Below are 22466 nucleotides of genomic sequence, written 5' to 3' on the forward strand. Positions count from 1 at the left end.
TTATTATTGTGTACTAATATTTCACATTTAGGATTTGAAAGTGGGATATTAAGTCCCATTTCAAATTGCCATGCACGTTTATATTTGTATGTATGTATATTGTAAATTGTACAAAACAGGGTAAAACAGCGCATTTTCAAAGACTAGCATTAAGTTCAGCAAAAGCTACTAATTTTGACGACAAGATGATAAATAAATGTGATGTAACAACAGACGAAATGAACAAATGATATGCACCATTTATCATTCAGCAACCAAACGCCAATATGTTTGGAAACTTTGGTAAAATTTAATCATTTTTACGCAAATCACCCTCAATAATTTAAATTGTTATTGATTTCTTGCAAATGAGGGCATTGCAAGATCTTAAGTGTGGGAAGGGGTTAAATTCTTTCGGATTTTTAAAATTTTTATCTTAAACACTTGGTTACCATTAAAAATACTAGTAACGTAGTAGTTGTATTAGAATCTAGTGCTCTCTGATGATAAAGAACAGCCCTAGTCTTATATACTGACTACCCAATTCTAGTAAAATTTTTCAAAAATTTTCAATTAAATGAACTCAAAATCATGTTTATACATATTTATGAACGATAAAACTAGGTGTTAACACCGAAATTATTGATACCTCAGAAAGGACATAAATTGAGAAACAAACCAAAATGTTAAAATTCATTTAAAATGGAATAGAGGACAATAAAAAGGAAAATAAAAGCCAAGTGTGAAAAAAATTACCAAGTTATCTTAAACATATGTCACATATTTCTGTAACAAATAACTGAAAATACTTTTGCTTTGGACTAAACTAAACTATTTTACCCGATGAAAGAAAACAAGAGATGGATCTACACGATAAATCAATTCCATCATTAAAAGGAAGTAAAGTCTTCCGAAAAAGAAACGCGCTTCTTGATTTAGGTCATGAAGTTGTCGTCCAGACCAGCTGTAGGTTGACGAAAAACCTAGAAAAGTCATCACTAAAATCAGCAGGAAATCCACGGACCTCAGCATTAAACAGGGTCGCCAAGTGGTCAGATTTATCCTAACCATGAGAAGGATTTATCTCGTACAATGGGGGGCACCATGCAAAGTAGCTGGATAAGACTAATGAATCAGATCCCCAGAAAGGATAATCTCCTTAAAGATTAAAAATCAGCTTTTAAGACTGATATTACTCAATCCTAGAGATTGACCTTAAAGATTGAGAATTCAAACTCATGGAATTCAATGATATCTAAACTCGAGCTTGAACGAGAAAATATTTTGATCAAATTATAAACCGATTTGTTTTCTGAAAACCCATTTTCAATGCGTTCATTACCATTGAACGTAAAATCCTAGGAATTCACCTGGAATTCATTAGGTCATCTGAACCAAATCGGGTGTCAACCGTAAGAACGGTGTTTGCATAGCATGGTCGAAGACAGGACCTTGTGCCAGACCAAAAAATCATAAGGGTGAGCTTTACTATTGCTCCTACAAAGGATATTAATTGCGTCTGACACGTTATAGACCATAATTAAAAGCATGTCAGGGGACATTGCCTTAACAGTTGCTTGTTCAACGCTTTCCTTTATAACCGGACGGTAGTTTACCGAAAGGTAATATACGGAGCAAGTATACTGGATGTGTTGCTTTTCTAATACAAGGTTAGCAAGTGGGTGACACAAAACCACAAGTTTTGAGCTAAAATTTTCAAATCTGAAACCCACCAAGCCCACAAAAATATTTTGCAAACACCGGTGAAGGGTTATTCTGAAAAACTTATCTAGGGTAAAAAACTAGGCCCTTTGACTTGATAGGACCGTTATAAAAAGGGTTCACCCAAGAGTGCGTCCCAAAAATTTTGGAACTAAAAAGGGTCCTTAAAACATATTAGGTACTTATTTGAAGGTCCTATAACGTGTTGTCAGGAATTTTACCAATCAGTTAATTGTTGAGGGGATGGCTCCGAACTTCTAAATTGAATTTCATCCCAGTAGCGCATTGTATGTTGAGCACATACACACGACACAGAACTCAACATTTTTAGTACGCTTCTTGAGTTAACTTTTTCATCCCTTAGCTCCAATCTCAATTCTAGGGTTCCGATTGGCCATGCAGGTTCGCTTAAAAACCTAAATAGTTCTATAACCGGAGGCCTAATAGTCTGCCTGATCGGTTCTGGTAATTCTTTAAAGTACTATTCATACATGATATCCACGCTACTACATGTATCCATGTAAAGGCGTTTGATAATGTATCAAGATTTAGGTAAGTATCCTTGTACTACGATCAGTGCAGATGAAGTATTACACCCGAATGGCGGGGAAGGAAATCTCAGTCGCCTTCCACCTTTTCACTGGGTCTGCTTTGCGCTTTGTTCCTTTCCGTTGATGGCCGCTTACCTTAGGTGCACTTATTTTCTTTGGTTATTGGCAGTGTGCAACTGTTAAAACGCATAAGAAAAGCGATGTGAATATGATGGACACAAAGAAAAAAGATTATCTAAACCTTTTGACACAAATGTCCAACTGATAGCGCTATTTGATCAAGCATAGATTAGATCCTAAGGTTTCGGTCTACATTTATCAACAAAAGAGAGGGGTTTCACCTTCTTTCGATCTTAACTCTCCGGTCTGGTATACTGTGAATAACCCTGTTGTGAGATTAAGATATCGACATGGGTGGTTAAATGTCGACCCACCATCATCGGGATAGCCAGTATTGATGGACCAAGGGATGGTCTTAGGGTTTATGTTTATAAACGTTACTTGTAACCATTAGAGCAGCTATGAGCTTTTTAGAATTCCGGTAGCGTGGGTCGAATTCTTGAAGATGAAGATGATGATAGAAAATAGATGTGTAGTACATTACGTACCTAAATCATGCCTTATTGTACGGGCTTTAGAACTTATTGATAGATAAGCCTCTTTGTCTTTTAGTGACATGTAATAGGACAAGGGTAAAATTGTCCTTTCAAATTTGTACCACCATGTCCAGAAAGCTCTAAAAGCAAAGATGGTCGCTGGTATGATCTGACAGCTGTCTTCAACACTATCTAAACCTTACCCGATCTAGGGATCATGCCGACCATCTGCAATGTATTTTTCCACATTGTCTACTGATAATGCTAAAAACGAACATATATTTCATAGCATTATTCCTCAAGAAAGACAAGCTTTTAGTTGCAACTGTTCTATTTACAAGTGATATTCGTTTAAATAATAAAAGGTGAAGATAAAAGACAGATTCGACGAATTGAAGACGCAAACGACCGAAAATCTCAAAAGTAAAAAATACAATCAATGAGGTTCCAATTATTGATAAGAAACGTCTCAAAATTACAAGAGTACAAGATTCAAAACGCAAAGTACAAGATATTAAATTGTACGCAAGAACGTTCGAAAATTCGGAACCGGGACCAGAGTCAACTCTCAACGCTCGACACAACGGACTAAAAATTACAAGTTAACTATGCACATAAATAAAATATAATATTTAAACACATCTTTTTCTTCTTCACTCAACGTAATATTTATATTTATATTTATATTTTAATTTTAAATTTAATTTTAAATCCTAATAATAAGGGTATGTTAGCGAATGTTGTAAGGGTGTAAGTCGAAATTCTGTCCGTGTAACGCTACGCTATTTTTAATCATTGTAAGTTATGTTCAACCTTTTTAATTTAATGTCTCGTAGCTAAGTTATTATTATGCTTATTTAGTCCGAAGTAATCATGATGTTGGGCTAAAAATATTAAAATTGGGTAATTGGGCTTTGTACCATAATTGGGGTTTGGACAAAAGAACGACACTTGTGGAAATTAGACTATGGGCTATTAATGGGCTTTATATTTGTTTAACTAAATGATAGTTTGTTAATGTTAATATAAAGATTTACAATTGGGCGTCCCTATAAATAACCATATACACTCAATCGGACACGATGGGCGGGATATTTATATGTACGAATAATCGTTCATTTAACCGGACACGGGAATGGATTAATAGCCACTAGAATTATTAAAACAGGGGTGAAATTATGTACAAGGACACTTGGCATAATTGTTAACAAAGTATTAAAACCTTGAGTTACACTCAGTCGACATCCTGGTGTAATTATTAAACAAAGTAATAAAACCTTGTTACAATTTAAGTCCCCAATTAGTTGGAATATTTAACTTCAGGTATAAGGATAATTTGACGAGGACACTCGCACTTTATATTTATGACTGATGGACTGTTATGGACAAAAACCAGACGGACATATTAAATAATCCAGGACAAAGGACAATTAACCCATGGGCATAAAACTAAAATCAACACGTCAAACATCATGATTACGGAAGTTTAAATAAGCATTATTCTTTTATTTCATATTTAATTTCCTTTATTTCATATTTAATTGCACTTCTAATTATAGCACTTTTATTTATTGTTATTGTATTTAATTGTACTTTTAATTATCGTACTTTTTAATTATCGCAAGTTTATTTTATCGCACTTTTATTATTCGTAATTTCATTATCGTTATTTACTTTACGCTTTAAATTAAGTCTTTTATTTAATATTTTACATTTGGTTTTAACTGCGACTGAAGAATTAAAATCGACAAACCGGTCATTAAACGGTAAAAACCCCCCTTTATAATAATAATATTACTTATATATACATTTGTATTTTTATAAAAGTAAACTAATATAGCGTTAAGCTTTGTTTAAAGATTTTCCCTGTGGAACGAACCGGACTTACTAAAAACTACACTACTGTACGATTAGGTACACTGCCTATAAGTGTTGTAGCAAGGTTTAAGTATATCCATTCTCTAAATAAATAAATATCTTGTGTAAAATTGTATCTTATTTAATAGTATTTCCCTGCTAAAATTTAAGCTATTTTATATACACCTCGCATAACATCATCTACTGTATGTACTTGTCATCCATTTAGAATGCGCTAGTAGTGTTGTGCCATTGATGTGCTTAACGGTGGGCAATACACGTCTGCGGTACATGTGACGCACACGCATAGGGTGGTTGTTTACGCCGGCATCATTATTGGTCATGTTTATTATAGTTAAGTCGTTGACCAAACTATGATAGACATGTGCAAAGCACGTGTGATGCGTGAGATTGAACAAATTGGACACGTTATCATCACAATATCGATCCTGTTTGTCTCAGTTTTGTGCATTATTGAAGAATTATTCGTTCATATTCGTTGAAGATGGAGATATAGTGTTGGTCCACTCAAATCATTGGCATGTGTTACAAATGTACTGTTTTGGAGTCTTTTGATTATTAGTGGAAGAGTTTGTTGATATTAGAAGATTTTGGGATTGTAAGTTGAATTTTAAATAAGATGTTTCTGACTTCACTTCTGCGCGCCGGGCCAACCCTTGGCACGCCGCGCCATACAATGTACTTTTGAGATCGAGCCTTCAACAACTTTTAGCAGTTCAGTGGAACGTTGTGCAACCCTTTTACGCCGCGCAAGCCGTTGGCGCGCCACTTAGATCAGACGGGGAAACTGGTTTGTGCAGCTTTTAATATGTATTTGATAACCCTAAAGATCATAATTTTCATACAATCGATTTTAGGAGCTTCAAGGGCGATTTTTGGAGAACTCCAAGATCCTTCCAAGAATCTAATCATTCTGGAATCAAGGATCAATCTCATCAACATTCAAGATTACTACTTTTATTTGGTTGATGTAACATCCCGTTTTTCCAGTACATATTTAAAGGTACAAACTAAATTATCAGCACGATTATACATGTTCGTTTATGTGATTAAATGAGCCAAAGTGTTAGTTTTTGAGTAAATGTATAATTATATTTATATACGTGAATGCGTGCGTATGAGTATTTATAATGTGTCGAGATGCAGTTGAGTCGTGTGAGACTTAAGGTTGAAGCTAGGCGTGCATAGGAAGTGTGAATGAGGTGTGCTAGTTGTTTGAACCATCGTTTTGTGTTAAATGGTCGAAGTGACCAGGCTCAGGCAAACGCCGCTCCGTGGCAAATGGGTCCGCGCCGCGGCATATCAAGCGAACCAGGATCAGGAAGTGGGTTAAGGAGGGCCTATTTTCCTTTTATGTGTCGTGTCGAACTTAGCTCAAATTAAGGGATTTTAAGGGGCAAAATGGTAAATTGACATGTGGATCTGATGAGAGCATTAACTCTCCACCACATATTCATTTAATTCATTTCTTTTTCTCTTTTCTCTCCATTTTCTCTCCCAAAACACAAAACCCACTTAGTTTGATCTTGAGATTTGGAGTAGGAGATTTGTGAATCAAACCTAGGAGCGAGAATTAAAGTTGTTCTCCTTGTTAGTAGCTACAAGAAGATAGTCTCGGTAAGTTCTAACTCTATGTTTCGAGTTTTAATTAATTATGCTAGGGTTTTGGTTCATTTGAAACTTATGTGACCCAATTGGGGTTAAAATGGGTGAACTTGGGTTGTGTTGATGAAAGGAAACCCTAAGTAACTATAATCTAGGGTTTGGACTTAAGATTTGAAGTTGAAAGTGTTAAATGGGTTCTTTGTCACTAATACACTTGTTAATGATGATAAAAATAGTTAATGAACTAAGTATGACTAGTTTGTGAGTCAAAGTGTTAAAATGAGTTAAAATGGGTAATGTTGACCTAGTTTGGGTGAGATGGGTATGAATTACCCTAGGTTGTGCTAGTTAATGTTAGTAGACTTTAAATCACTAGCTTTAGCGATTCAATATGAGTCTTGGCATTTAAGGACATTTTTGGGTGTGGTTGAGTCATTTAATGCGATTTGGGTCATTAAATGCTCAAAGTGTAAGTAATGTGGTAAATGCCATTAGTTGTGTATTGAATGTGTACCTATGTATTAGGTACTTTGCTCGAGGTATACGGAAGCATTTAAATCACCACCGAAGTGCTAAGGTGAGTGGAATAATTATATATGCATGTATATGATTTATTTGCTTGTGGGGTATGGATTAAAGTTCGATGTTGACGATGCCATACCCTAGTGTATATTTTTGTTGTTGATGAGGGTTTAAAGTTCGTTGTTGACGATACCTCATACGTATGGAATTAAAGTTCGATGTTGACGATGCCATACGATTATTGTAGTGACGTTGATGAGGGTTTAAGTTCGTTGTTGACGATTCCTCATATGTGGGTTTAAAGTTCGGTGTTGACGATACCACATTAATATAGGCGAATGGGATTTAAGTTCGATGTTGACGATACCATTCGTTGGGCTAGCCTTGAGATCTTGAGTACTACGGATGTTGTGAACATCATCGTTATACTTGTGTTTTAGCATATTGTATTGTTGTGTTACAATCTATTGTTATACTAGCCTTGTTATCATGATACTTAGCGTTATACATGTGAAAGGTATGCTAATTAGGTAACTAGTATGTATGCGGATTTGGTAAGTGTTTGCAAGTAAGTAGGTTATATATATGTATGTATAATTGTTTCATTCACTAAGCCTTGCATACCCTCTCGTTGTTTACTATTTTATAGGTTCCCGTTTGGATAAGGGTAAGGGCATACGTTTGGACTAGTGGTCTCCCGCTTATGTTGTCGGGGGTGCTTGGTGTTAGCTTTTGAAGTTAGCCTAACGTTTTGGGTAGTTTAGCCCCAAACCATGCTCGAGGTCGTTTGGATTATAAACTATCCTTGTAGTGGGTCAAACTTGTATTGAACTTAATTAATGGCCTTCGAGCCTTTTGTAAACATTTAAATGGTTGTACGTTTAAATGGAACTTGTGGAATGGTTTACATATTTAATTGGCGCGTAAATGTGTATTGTAAAAAAAAAATTTATCGTATGGAATACGGGTTGGGTATGTTTCAAGTGGTATCAGAGCATGGTCTAAGGGATTTAGGCGACTTGAAATAGGTGCCTAGACTTGGACTTTATTGTGTGAACGCTTTATGCGGGACTTGTAGGACTTTGGGTCTAATCGGGAATTGTTAGTGCTTTGGTTTATGAGAATTAACCTTGTGCTAATTGTTTTGTGTTGTGTTTAGCAATCATCAAGCAAGACGGACGTTGTACTAGCAAGTTAATGCGACGTGCTCACGTAACAACGATTAGCTACCATTGTTACGGGTGCAAATCGTGTCAAACAAGTAATGTACGACGATTGTCGAGCGAGATGGAGTAGTGTGGTGTACGTGTATATACTCACGTGTTATGCTTTTCGTTTATGGTTTAACCCTTTCCGTTTTATAGAATGAAGACGAGAAACGGACACGATAATGATAACGGTGGTACGAGTGACGATGTTGAACTCACGGCCAAGGTTGAGGCCATCTTTAAAAAGTTAAAGAAGGATTTTCTTGACGATGTCCGAAAGGTCTTCCAAGAGTCGGTCGATGGACAAGTGACCGAAATGATCAACGATCAAATGAAAGCCTCAATAGAGGAGGCTTTAGAGGCTAGAAGCATTTATCCTCGAGGCGAAGGGGGTGAAGGTAATGGTGGGGGTGGAAGGCGGGACTTCCACTACAAAAACTTCAAGGATACTCAACCTCCGATGTTTAATGGGGTGAGGGATCCATTGAAAAGCACTTGTTGGATTTCCGATATCGAGGGAGCTTTCCGTACCGTGGAATGTCCTCCCGAGAAGAACACAAGATATGGGTCTAGCATGCTACGTGAAGAAGGCAAGTTGTGGTGGGACGACAAAATCAATTTATATGGTGAAGAGCAATGCATGAGCTTGACATGAGAGGAGTTTAAGAAGGAATTCTTCCAAGAATACCGAACTTCTTCCGACCTTGATAGAATCCGGGATGAGTTGCATCATTTGCAATAAGGTTCGATGGACTTGGTTACTCTCAAGTCTACCTTTTTGGCAAAGACTCGCTTTTGCCCGGAATATGTTGGTGACGATCACAAGCTAATGAAAGATTTCTACCGTACCTTGAACGATGAGTTAAAGGGTAAGATTAGTCGGGGAATGTCTAAGACTTTTGAAGAGCTATTCGAGTTGGCTCGGGGTTTTGAACCAGAGGTTCCGAGGAAGAGTGATTTCACTTTTTCAAAAAGAAAGTTTGAAGGTTCGAGTTATTCGAATTTTTCAAATAAAAAGAACAAGAACAAAAAGGGTTTCGAAAGTGTCAATAGTGTGAAGAAGGACACTACCGGTGGTTTTGGGAACTTTGTCCCTACTTGCTACAATTGTGGGGTACGTGGACATATGGCTCGAGATTGTCCGAAGCCAAATTCAACAAACAAGCTCACTTGTTTTAATTGCAACAAAGAAGGACACCGAAAGTCAAAGTGTCCCGATTTGAACAACGATAATGTTAAAAGGCTAGAGAAGGCGGCGGGTACTGCTCGAGGTCGAAACTATTTGATGACTAACGACGAAGCCAAGCAATCCAACGAAGTTGTCTCAGGTACCTTCTTGGTTAATTCTAATCCGGCAAGGATTCTTTTTTATAGCGGTGCAAATTTGTCGTTTGTGTCTCCAAAATTTGTGCCTAAACTTGATAGACCGTTAGCTAAGTTAAGTCGTCCGGTAGAAGTTGAAATAGCGGATGGCAAGACGGTGCTAGTGGTTGATGTGTGTAAGAATTGTGATGTCGTTTTTGGTGCCGAAAACTTTAAAATTGATCTCATCCCTATGACTTTGGGCGATTTTGATATCGTTGTTGGTATGGATTGGCTCGATCGAAATAGAGCCAATATTGCATGCCATGAAAAGTTTATACGTGTGAAGACCCCAAGTGGGGGGGGGGGGAGTTGATTATTCATGGCGATAGACGAAGAAGACTTGTGCCGATATGTTCTTTTGCACGGGCACGTCATTTTCTTGTTAGTGGTGGCTTGGCTTTTCTTGCCCATGTTGTTGATAATCGTGATGAGCCGCCACCTATTCGTGAAATTCCGGTGGTTAGTGAATTCGAAGACGTTTTTCCGGATGAGTTACCGGGTGTTCCGGCGGAAAGACAAGTTGAATTTCGCATTGAGTTGGTTCCGGGAGCTACTCCCATTGCTAAAACTCCTTATCGTTTAGCACCAACAGAAATGCAAGAGTTGTTAAATCAAACCCAAGAGTTGCTTGAGAAGGGTTTTATTCGACCGAGTGCTTCTCCATGGGGCGCTCCAGTTTTATTCGTGAAAAAGAAGGATGGTAGTATGCGGATGTGCATCGACTATAGGGAGTTGAATAAAGTGACAATCAAGAATCGTTATCCACTGCCTAGGATCGACGATTTGTTTGATCAACTCCAAGGTGCAACGTATTTCTCTAAAATCGACCTACAGTCCGGCTATCATCAAATGCGGGTCCGTGAGGAAGACATGGAGAAAATGGCTTTTCGAACGCGTTATGGGCATTTTGAGTTCATAGTTATGCCTTTTGGTCTTACGAATGCACCGGCGGCATTCATGGATCTTATGAACCGAGTGTGCCAACCTATGTTGGACAAGTCGGTAATAGTGTTCATTGACGACATACTAGTCTACTCGAAAAGTATGAACGAACATGAACGTCATTTGCGTGAAGTATTGAAGACGCTACGAAAGGAGAAGTTTATGCAAAGTTCTCCAAATGTGAATTTTGGCTAAGGGAAGTTCAATTCCTTGGTCATATTGTGAACGAAAACAGTATTCAAGTAGATCCGGGGAAGATCGAGACGGTGAAGAGTTGGGGACGACCGACTACGCCTACGGAAATCCGAAGTTTTCTCGGATTGGCCGGTTATTATCGTCGGTTTATCCAAGACTTTTCTAAGATCGCTTCTTCATTAACGAAACTGACGAGGAAGAACGCGAGGTTTGTTTGGGAGAACGAGCAAGAAGTTGCCTTTCAATTGTTAAAGGAGAAGTTATGTCAAGCTCCGGTGTTAGTGTTGCCGGAAGGAGTGGAAGACATGATGGTTTATTGTGATACTTCGTTAAATGGACTTGGGTGTGTTCCAATGCAAAGAGGTAAAGTCATCGCTTATGCCTCTCGACAATTAAAGGAACACGAGACGAGATATCCGACTCATGATCTTGAGTTGGCGGCGGTTGTGCATACGTTGAAAATTTGGCGCCATTACTTGTATGGTGTCAAGTGTACGATTTATTCGGATCATAAGAGTTTGAAACACCTCTTTAATCAACGAGATTTGAATTATCGTCAATGTAGGTGGATGGATGTGGTGAAAGATTATGATTGTGAAATACTTTATCATCCGGGCAAGGTGAATGTGGTCGCGGATGCGTTAAGTCGAAAGAGTCATCACCCGGCGTTACGATTGGGATTGTTACGTATGATTATTACTAACAATTTTCTTGAAAAACTCGGTGTGATTGAAATAGAGGCTTACGTTCACAACAAGCATGCGGAGCGAATTGTGGGACAATCGGAGTTCATTACTATGGGCTCGCGTGGTTTGCTATCTTTTCAAGGAAGAGTGTGGGTGCCTAAGATGGGTGATTACCGACAAGTGCTACTCGATGAAGCACATAAGTCAAAGTATTCCATTCATCCGGGCTCGACGAAAATGTATCTTGATTTAAGAAAAGATTATTGGTGGCCGGGCATGAAAAGTGATGTTATGAAGTATGTTGAGCAATGCGTCACGTGTTTGCAAGTTAAAGATGAGCACCAAAAGCCGTATGGTAAGTTACAACCGTTAGAAATCCCGAAATGGAAATGGGAGCACATTACCATGGATTTCATCACAAAGTTACCTAAAATGGCAAGAACCCAATTTGATTCGATTTGGGTTATAGTAGATCGATTGACGAAAAGCGCTTTGTTCCTTCCCATTATGGAAGCGATATCGTCGGAGACCTTGGCTAAGTTGTTTATCAAGGAAGTCATCTCTCGACACGGCGTTCCTATAACGATTGTTTCAGATCGAGATACTCGTTTTACATCTCGATTTTGGGAAAAGTTTCATGAGGATATGGGTACACAATTGAAATTGAGCACGGCGTATCATCCTCAAACGGACGGTCAAACCGAACGTATGAATCAAACTTTGGAAGATATGTTACGTGCGTGCATTATCGATTTTGGTGGTAGTTAGGACGAGCACTTACCTTTGGTGGAATTCTCGTACAATAATAGTTATCATACTAGTATTGGGATGCCACCTTATGAGATGCTTTATGGGCGTAGGTGTCGAACCCCGATTTGTTGGGGTGAAGTGGGACAAAAGGAAATCGGGAGTACCGATTTGGTTTTAGAGACGAATAGCAAGATTGATGTGATTCGAGAGCATTTGAAAAAGGCTCAAGATAGGCAAAAATCTTATGCCGATAAACGTAGACGAACGATCGAATTTCAAGAAGGTGACATGGTGATGCTCAAAGTTTTGCCATGGAAGGGTATTATTCGGTTTCGGAAACGAGGAAAGTTAGCTCCTCGGTTTATTGGGCCGTTTAAGGTTTTAGCTCGTGTTGGTGAGGTTACGTATCGTTTGGAATTACCCGAAGAGCTTGCGGGGATCCATAATACATTTCATGTTTCCCATCTCCGTAAGTGTCTTGCGGATGATTCATCTTGGGTGCCATTAGACGAGATTGAGCTAAATAATAAGTTAGAGTATGTCGAGGAACCGATTGCCATACTCGATGAGAAGGTCAAAAGGTTGAGACATAAAGAGGTTAGGACTTTTAAAGTTCAATGGCGTCGTAGTAAGGGTTCCGAGTTTACTTGGGAGCCCGAAGAGTTTGTGTTGGTTTATCTTCCTTCTTGTCATGCGGCTTGGATCGCGAGGACGCGTTCCGATTCAATTGGGGGAGAGTTGTAACATCCCGTTTTGCCCGTACATATTTAAAGGTACAAACTAAATTATTAGCACGATTATACATGTTCGTTTATGTGATTAAATGAGCCAAAGTGATAGTTTTTGAGTAAATGTATAATTATATTTATATACGTGAATGCGTGCGTATGAGTATTTATAATGTGTCGAGATGGAGTTGAGTCGTGCGAGACTTAAGGTTGAAGCTAGGCGTGCATAGGAAGTGTGAATGAGGTGTGCTAGTTGTTTGAACCATCGTTTTGTGTTAAATGGTCGAACCAGGATCAGGAAGTGGGTTAAGGAGGGCCTATTTTCCCTTTATGTGTAGCGCCGCAACGATTAAGTCCGCGCCGCGATAGTTCTGCTGAACTGGTGTCGGACTTAGCTCAAATTAAGGGATTTTAAGGGGGAAAAATGGTAAATTGACATGTGGATCTGATGGGAGCATTAACTCTCCACCACATATTCATTTAATTCATTTCTTTTTCTCCTTTCTCTCCATTTTCTCTCCCAAAACACAAAACCCACTTAGTTTGATCTTGAGATTTAGAGTTGGAGATTTGTGAATCAAACCTAGGAGTGAGAATTAAAGTTGTTCTCCTTGTTACTAGCTACAAGAAGATAGTCTCGGTAAGTTCTAACTCTATGTTTCGAGTTTTAATTAGTTATGCTAGGGTTTTGGTTCATTTGAAACTTATGTGACTCAATTGGGGTTAAAATGGGTGAACTTGGGTTGTGTTGATGAAAGGAAACCCTAAGTAACTATAATCTAGGGTTTGGACTTAAGATTTGAAGTTGAAAGTGTTAAATGGATTCTTTGTCACTAATACACTTGTTAATGATGATGAAAATAGTTAATGAACGAAGTATGACTAGTTTGTGAGTCAAAGTGTTAAAATGAGTCAAAATGGGTAATGTTGACCTAGTTTGGGTGAGATGGGTATGAATTAACCTAGGTTGTGCTAGTTAATGTTAGTAGATTTTAAATCACTAGCTTTAGCGATTCAATATGAGTCTTGGCATTTAAGGACGTTTTTGGGTGTGGTTGAGTCATTTAATGCGATTTGGGTCATTAAATGCTCAAAGTGTAAGTAATGTGGTAAATGCCATTAGTTGTGTATTGAATGTGTACCTATGTATTAGGTACTTTGCTCGAGGTATACGGAAGCATTTAAATCACCACCGAAGTGCTAAGGTGAGTGGAATAATTATATATGCATGTATATGATTTATTTGCTTGTGGGGTATGGGTTAAAGTTCGATGTTGACGATACCATACCCTAGTGTATATTTGTGTTGTTGATGAGGGTTTAAAGTTCGTTGTTGACGATACCTCATACGTATGGAATTAAAGTTCGATGTTGACGATGCCATACGATTATTGTAGTGACGTTGATGAGGGTTTAAAGTTCGTTGTTGACGATACCTCATATGTGGGTTTAAAGTTCGGTGTTGACGATACCACATTAATATAGGCGAATGGGATTTAAGTTCGATGTTGACGATAACATTCGTTGGGCTAGCCTTGAGATCTTGAGTACTACGGATGTTGTGAACATCATCGTTATACTTGTGTTTTAGCATATTGTATTGTTGTGTTATAAGCTATTGTTATACTAGCCTTGTTATCGTGATACTTAGCATTATACATGTGAAAGGTATGCTAATTAGGTAACTAGTATGTATGCGGATTTGGTAAGTGTTTGCAAGTAAGTAGGTTATATATATGTATGTATAATTGTTGCACTCACAAAGCCTTGCTTACCCTCTCGTTGTTTACCATTTTATAGGTTCCCGCTTGGATAAGGGTAAGGGCATACGTTTGGACTAGTGGTCTCCCGCTTATGTTGTCGGGGGTGCTTTTGGTGTTAGCTTTTGAAGTTGGCCTAACGTTTTGGGTAGTTTAGCCCCAAACCATGCTCGAGGTCGTTTGGATTATAAACTATCCTTGTAGTGGGTCAAACTTGTATTAAACTTAATTAATGGCCTTCGAGCCTTTTGTAAACATTTAAATGGTTGTACGTTTTAATGGAACTTGTGGAATGGTTTACATATTTAATTGGCGCGTAAATGTGTATTGTAAAAAAAAAAAATTATCGTATGGAATACGGGTTGGGTATGTTTCAGTTGATCTCTTGTTCTAACAATGAATTCTATCTTTAATTTTAGTTTGATTTTGTCTATCGCTATTAGAGATGACAATAGATCGGATATGGATCGGGTGATGCCATATCCATATCCATATCCATTTAGTTTTTGTTCATCCATATCCATATTCATATCCTTTTAATTCCAGTTCATCCACATATATTCATATCCACTGGATTAAGCGGGTTAATGGATATTCATTGGATGTTAAAAAATGTTATATTATTCTCTAATATGCGACGAAACAAAAACGTAGTATAGTAAAAATAAATATAACATGACATAATTAAAATTTATCCACAAGAATGTGTAGTATTTATCGAAGATAGAATACAGTTTGTTGAATTTACTATTAAATGTAGATTATGAAAAAATTAAACATGTAATTGGTATGTTTATTTATTAGATATACGTGTTTTATTGTAATATATAATAGTTATTTCAATATAAAGATGAAAGTAAAATGTAAATCGAACGGTAAATGCATTTTTAATAGTAAATATGCAAGCATATTTCTATATATATGTATTTGTATATTGACATCGGGTTTTAATGGATGTATCCATGAATGAAAATTTTCATCCATGTCCATATCCATATCCAATTAGGTTGCAAGGGTTTGCTACACACAATGCAAGCCTATAGCGTCTAATTGTTGGTTTCAATTTACCTCCTTCGTCCGGTTTAGCACACAATTAATTAAGACAAACTAATTGATACAATGAATTAAAGAGAGTTCTCTCAATTAAACAAATATATCAATCAATTGAAAACAAGTCGTTAAACATCAATAAGATTGGTTCTTTTATTCAAACTTCAAAAGTATCATGCATAGACATTAAATCAATAAAATACATCCAACACTTTAGTTATTAGTCTAGATGAACATCAAAAAGCCGAGCCAACAATCATAGTTATAGACAATGTCAAATTAAAATTAAAGATATAATTCATTATTTAGAATAAGAAATCAACATAATAAAAGTAGTAATATTGAATGTTGATGAGATTGATCCCTAATTCTGAAATGATTAAATGCTTGGAATGATCTTGGGGTTCTCAAAAAATCACCCTTGAAGCTCCCAAAATCAGTTGTATGAAAATTATGATCTTTATGGTTATCAAATGCATACTAAAAGTTGCCTAAACCAGTTTTCCGTCTAATTTGCTTGGCGCGTTAAAGGCCTGCACGGCGCTTCAAAGTCATGCGTGGCACGTCGTATGAATATAAACATGTGCGGCGCGCAGAAGGGTTGCACGACGCACCACCAAACTACTAAAAGTTGTTGAAGGCTCGATCTCAAAAGTACATTGTATGGCGCGACGCACAGAAGTGAAGTCAGAAACATCTTTGAAATTCAACTTAAAATCCTTAAATCTTACAATATCAACAAACTCTTACGCGAACAATCAAAAGACTTCAAAATAGTAAATTTGTAATACATACCAATGATTTTCGTGGACCAACACTAAATTTCCATCTTCAACAAATACGAACGAATAAATCTTCAATAATGCACAAAACTGAGACAAATGGGATCGATATTTTGATGATAAATGTGTCCAGTTTGATCAATATCAATGCGTTCTACAAAGCGTGCAAGTATGCATATCAATAGTATCCACATTGATTTTAGTGTTTGTTAATTTGATTTTGTGAAATAGATATTTGTCAGTGAACGAATGATTTTTACTGAATAACAATACTATTACTTTACATTTTGTTGCCATTTTGATTTCATCATGAACAAAAAAGTAAATTTTCTTTTAATTTTGTTGGAATATTTTGATTGAATCGAAAGGAAAAGTGGATAAAGAGGAAAGATAAACGGAAAAGGAAAAAGTAACAAAAGAAGTGGTCAAATACCGAAAATAACCTCACATGTTTGGCACAGAACCATATTTTATGAAAATATTTAACGACTTTTTGACATTCGTTAATGGCTTGGACGATATTACCTTGAATTTACGTTGTTTCTAATCATAATCCTTTTCTGTGATAAATTGAAGTATAAAGTTTTTTTCGGCCATCAACAAAACCATATTACCTTTATTGACAAATTGAGTAACTTACGTTACCTTTTCGGGTCATTTGCTCTTAATTAATACACCATTTGTGTGACTTTTGTCTTGATGTGTTAAAAATCATCAGATGCGCTGTCGATTGTGATGATCAAACTAGGAATAACAAAGACAAGGAATGAAAAAATATTGGCAAGCGTATAAGGTTACTGCTTTAAGATTTGGAGTATGTCAAATTTTTTCGAAACAATAGTTTAACATGTTAATACAATATACCTCAAACCACCGAAACTTGACTTGAGTGGTATGGGGTGTGATCCAACTTGGGGTCCGCCAATCCACGTTCGATTCTCACTCCAAACAGGAAGTTTCCAACCTTTAATGGTACTATCAAAATCAATGCGATTTGAGAAGGTCTCTGGGGAGGTTTTCTCAACCTTTGATGGTACTGCCAACATCATTACGAATTAGGTTTTTCTCCTAACGCGTGTGAGGGTAACAAATGAGAGTATTCAATGTCGATATCGACGTTACGAAATAAAATATTTTTCTATGTTATTTTTACTTATTCGCCTTTTATAGGTAGTGGCGTGAAGGTTAGATGTATTTTTTAAGATAGTTGGGTGGAACGGATCCATGAATATTTGAACGCTGAAGAACATAAACTAATTTCTTCATCCTACTACAATTTGTTAGAATCAAGTGGTGGAAAGAAAAGGGTATGTCAAAATATTAACAACTTTTCATGTTTATTTGAAAATTTCTTATATGAACCTGATTGAAAATAGTGCCTACAAAATATTGGGCAAATTTCATAAGAAGTTAATCATTTTGTCTCGTTTTTCTATTGTAAGTAACTTATTTCCCTTTACAAGATTTAAAGTATTAATTTATTAAAAATTAATCAAAACAAGAGGTTTCATTAACTTTCTTTGTTAAGTTGTATCATGTGCCATACATGTGAAGGTATTTTCGTTTTTTATCATTCTCATTCATCTTCCTCTTTTTTTCACCAATTAATAAACCCTAATTTTAAGGGATTTTATCGTATATACCCTTTCTAATCTTAATAATCACATATTTACCCACTTAAACATGATTATATCGTATATGCCCATACTTAACCCTTATATATAACATATTTACCCACTCAAAAATAATAATATCAAATATGCCCATTTTAATTACTTATATCCATCATATATATTCATTCATTATAACATCAAACTAGCAATCTTCTAATTTATTTTACAATGCAAAATGAGTCAATAAATAAACATTTGATAATTTCGCAAGATATACCCATTTATTATATCCATCATATATACTAATGTTTGCTGATTCAATTTGCTAAAAATGATGATTGTAACGCAATGAAAAATGATGGTGATGATTGTTGACTTTTGAAACAGCTACGTTCAATATATTTTCACTTTTTCACAACATAACTTAATGACAAAATAGAGGTATGTCCAACTGAAAAGCATGAATGTAAAGATGAAATTGATAAAAATAGATTAATGTCTTGGTCCATTAGAAAAGGCCACAAAGGGTTTTAATGTAGTAGATTCATTTCTGAAGGTTAAACTCAAGCAAGGATGTAAAGTCAAAATCATCTAATGTGATAGCATAACCCAGTGACGAGTCTAAGTGCTTAACCTCATGTGATGTTGGAAACGAACCTATTTATGAAGGTTTAATTATGATGGATATAAAAAATATGGGTATATCTGACCAAATTATCAAATGTTTATTGTTTCAAGTTTGCATTGTAAAATGTAAATTAGTAGATTGCTAGTTTGATGTTATTATGAATGGATATATATGATTGATATAAGTGTTTAATATGAGTATATTTGATATTATTATTTTTAAGTGAGTAAATATGTTATATATAAAGGTTAATTATGGACATATATGATATAATCATGTTTAAATGGGTAAATATGTGATTATTAAGTTTAGGAAGGGTATATATGATAAAACCCCTAATTTTAATGTTAACAACTGTATAAAAAAACAGAGACAAAAATCAATAAAAAATAAAATAAAAACTGACAAAAATAAATAAAAAAATTCTCGATCACTGCTGGTGGAAAAGCTCTTCAATTTCTTCTTCTACAAACGCATACACAAACTCATCTCCACCCTTCCTTTATCTTCATCAACTAAAGCCACAAAAATCAGTGCGGTTGAAATTCCCACAATCGAAATTTGGACATTTAAACCCAGAGCAGTCTTTGTTAGCGGAAATAGAACTCAGATATGGTGTTGTTAGCGGAAATAGAACTCCAACAGACATTAAAATCAAGGACGGTTCGTGTAATTAAGTGGATCTGGTCAATTCTTCCCATCTCCGCCGCCGTCATCTTCTTCAACCAGGAGTGTTCTCGTAATTGCTCTTAGATTTAGTCTTCCCATCGTCGGAGTGTTTGTTGTCGCCGAAAGTTTCTAACCTTTGATAATACTGTCAACATCAATTCGATTTGGGAAGGTCTCTGGAGGGTTTTCCCAACCTTCGATAGTACTGCTAACACCGTCGCGATTTGAGTTTCTTCCTAACGCGTGTGTGAGTGACAAATTAGAACATTCGATGTCGATATTGCTGTTAAAAAAACAAGGAATGTCACCATTTTGTTCTTGTTTGTGTCATAAATATGGTCATAGTGATATAATTTGTTTTTAATTGTAATATATGGAGATATGGTTTTAAAGCTTAAGTGGATAGATGTAGATCTTAATTTTGCTTTGATATATATATATATATATATATATATATATATATATATATATATATATATATATATATATATATATATATATATATATATATATATATATATATATATATATATATATGAATTTATGATTGATTTGAGTAATTAAATATTTGTTTATTGTTCAATTTGAAGAGAAAATTAAAAGGGATGAAGAAAATAAGTGAGGATAAAGATAGAGATGAAAGAGGATGATAAAAGGATGAAAATACCTTCACATGTATAGCATATGATACAACTTAAGACTCATTGTATCGGTGCATAGGAAACGGCGTGGGAGGGTGAGGTGGCACCCGGCGCCGCCCCCCATTGCCGTATCAAGGCGTTTCCGGAGAAAAAAATGGGGTGTGGGGCGGTTTCCAACGACATTGTTGGGGAATTCGGGACACGTGGCACTGTTTGGTTGGATACTTTTAAAGTATCCGTTGGCAAATAAAAAAAAAAAAAAACTTCCTATATTTTTTATCCTATTTATATACCTAATTTTAACTCATTTTACACCAATTCTTTCTTTCAATCTTATTTTTTCTTTTCAAATCAATCACTCTAAACATTATACATTATGGAGAAAACGTTCAAGATGCTCCAATTTTTAATTGATGACGATTCGGATGATGAAAAAATTGTTAACTTTGTTAGTAGTATGGGCGAAGAAGAAGTGGAGGGAGAAGCTAGTAGTTCGCGAGTCCCTCGGACTCGAATTTATATTCCAAGGGATCGTGAAAGTGCGGCTGACAGGTTATTCAATGATTATTTTGCGGATTCACCAGTGTATCCGGAAAACAAATTCAAACGACGTTTTCGAATGAGTCGTCAATTATTTCTCCGAATAGTCGAAGGTATATCTAACTTTAATTGTAGTGATATTCCTGAATATTTTATGTATTTTAGAGAACGTCCCGATGCCGCTGGTCGTCAAAGTTTGACAATATTACAAAAGTGTACCGCGGCCATACGTCAAATGGCGTATGGAACTACACCTGATATGTTTGACGAATACATAAAAATTGGTGAGAAAACTGCTGCTTTATGTTTAGATTATTTTTGCAAATGCGTATTTCATTTGTTTGCGAGAGAGTATTTGAGAAAGCCAACAGCCGACGATATTGCTCGGCTTTATAATTTTCACGCACAAAAATATGGTTTACCCGGTATGCTTGGTAGTATTGATTGTATGCACTGGGAGTGGAAGAATTGTCATGTTGCGTGGCAAAGACAATATACTAGAGGTGATAAAAAGGGACCATCCATTATGCTTGAAGCAGTCGCATCTCAAGATTTGTGGATATGGCATGGATTCTTTGGTATGGCAGGTGCAAACAACGACATTAACGTTTTAAATGCCTCACCGTTGTTCAACAGTATAAAGGACGGCACCGCTCCTCCTTCACCATTTGATGTAAATGGGCATCACTACGATAGAGGGTATTACCTAGGTGATGGTATATACCCTGATTGGGCTATGTTGGTCAAAGCACCCCATTCTCCTATTGACGAACCGCGAAAAAAATTAAACGGTTTCAAGAAAGTGCCAGAAAAGATATTGAGCGTGCATTTGGAGTATTACAGGGTAGATTTGCAATGTTAAAAACACCGGCAAGATCTTTGGACTTCAACAAAATTAGAAGACATATGTATGCCTGTCTCGTATTACATAACATGATTCAAGAAAATAACGGATTTGTAATATGTAGGAGAGAAGAAAGAATGATAGAAAGGAACCCACCACGACGGTTACAAAGGGATTTGAGGGATCGAGATGCAAGGGTTAAGAAAATAAGAGATAGGCAAGTTCACAGAAAGTTAGAAGCAGATTTAACCGAGCACGTTTGGAACTTATCCCCTTACTTTCGTACTGCTAATGATGAGTAGTTTCGTTTAGTGAATTTATAATTATGTAATGTTTCGTTTAAGTAAGTTCAGTTATTGTATGTTATGATTAATGAATTTATAATTATGTAATGAATTGTTTTCTATTTTAAAGATATAGCCGTTTATTTCAATATTACTTAAACGTTTACAATATTTCTAAAAAAAAAAAAACAACAACATAATATCCTAACGGCTATTTTCTGCGAACACATTCATCAATCTTCGAATTCACGTGGATCGTGTTGCTGAAACCCTGGAGATTCAGGAGCAGCTTCATCTTCACGTGCAGAAATGGCGTAGCTTTCATCAATCCATTCGGTGTAAAGGTTAATTGGTTGGTTACGTAACAAGGCTCGCCCAATCGCACCAAACCAATCGTGATCTTCTTCTAGTAGCGAGGCACGAGCGTTGGGTTTTTTGAAAAACCAGATTTGTTTAGTGGGGTAGATTATGTCTCGCTGTAGCAACTCAAGCAAACACATATAACTTGGAAACTTACGAACATCCATGTAATAATCTCGTGTTTCACACTCGGTATAATTCCTCATTTCGCTATCAAATTCACCTCCGAAGTGAACTTTAACAACAACATTCAACGGGCTCATTTCGAAGTGTGTGTGTTTATGATTTGAGAGTTTTAGAAGATATGAAGTGTGTGTGTTATGATTTGAGAAATGGGGTTGTATATATAGGGGAGGAAGTGGAGGAATCTAGCTGTTAGAAAAAAAAACGGTTCTAAATATAGCCGTTGTAATTAAAATATACTTTTAAAATATTAATTAAATACAAAAAATAATATAAAATAATTAAATAAAACACAAAAATTAAAAATTAAATGCCACATCAGCATTCCACTAACCCACCCACACCACCACTACTCCACACAACTAACCCACACGTCGTAGTCATC

At 36.2% G+C, this 22466-nt stretch overlaps 1 protein-coding gene across 1 annotated transcript; it reads left to right on the plus strand.

The window, feature by feature from the left end:
* The first annotated feature begins 20246 nt into the window (after positions 1–20246).
* On the plus strand, positions 20247–21556 carry LOC139870824 (protein ANTAGONIST OF LIKE HETEROCHROMATIN PROTEIN 1-like). The gene is made up of 3 exons (XM_071858595.1): positions 20247–20422; positions 20576–21244; positions 21379–21556. The coding sequence occupies exons 1-3, from the start codon at positions 20247–20249 to the stop codon at positions 21554–21556; spliced, it is 1023 nt and encodes a 340-aa protein (XP_071714696.1).
* Positions 21557–22466: the final 910 nt, after the last annotated feature.

Source organism: Rutidosis leptorrhynchoides, chromosome 10 (assembly GCF_046630445.1).
Source record: "Rutidosis leptorrhynchoides isolate AG116_Rl617_1_P2 chromosome 10, CSIRO_AGI_Rlap_v1, whole genome shotgun sequence".
NCBI lineage: Eukaryota > Viridiplantae > Streptophyta > Magnoliopsida > Asterales > Asteraceae > Rutidosis > Rutidosis leptorrhynchoides.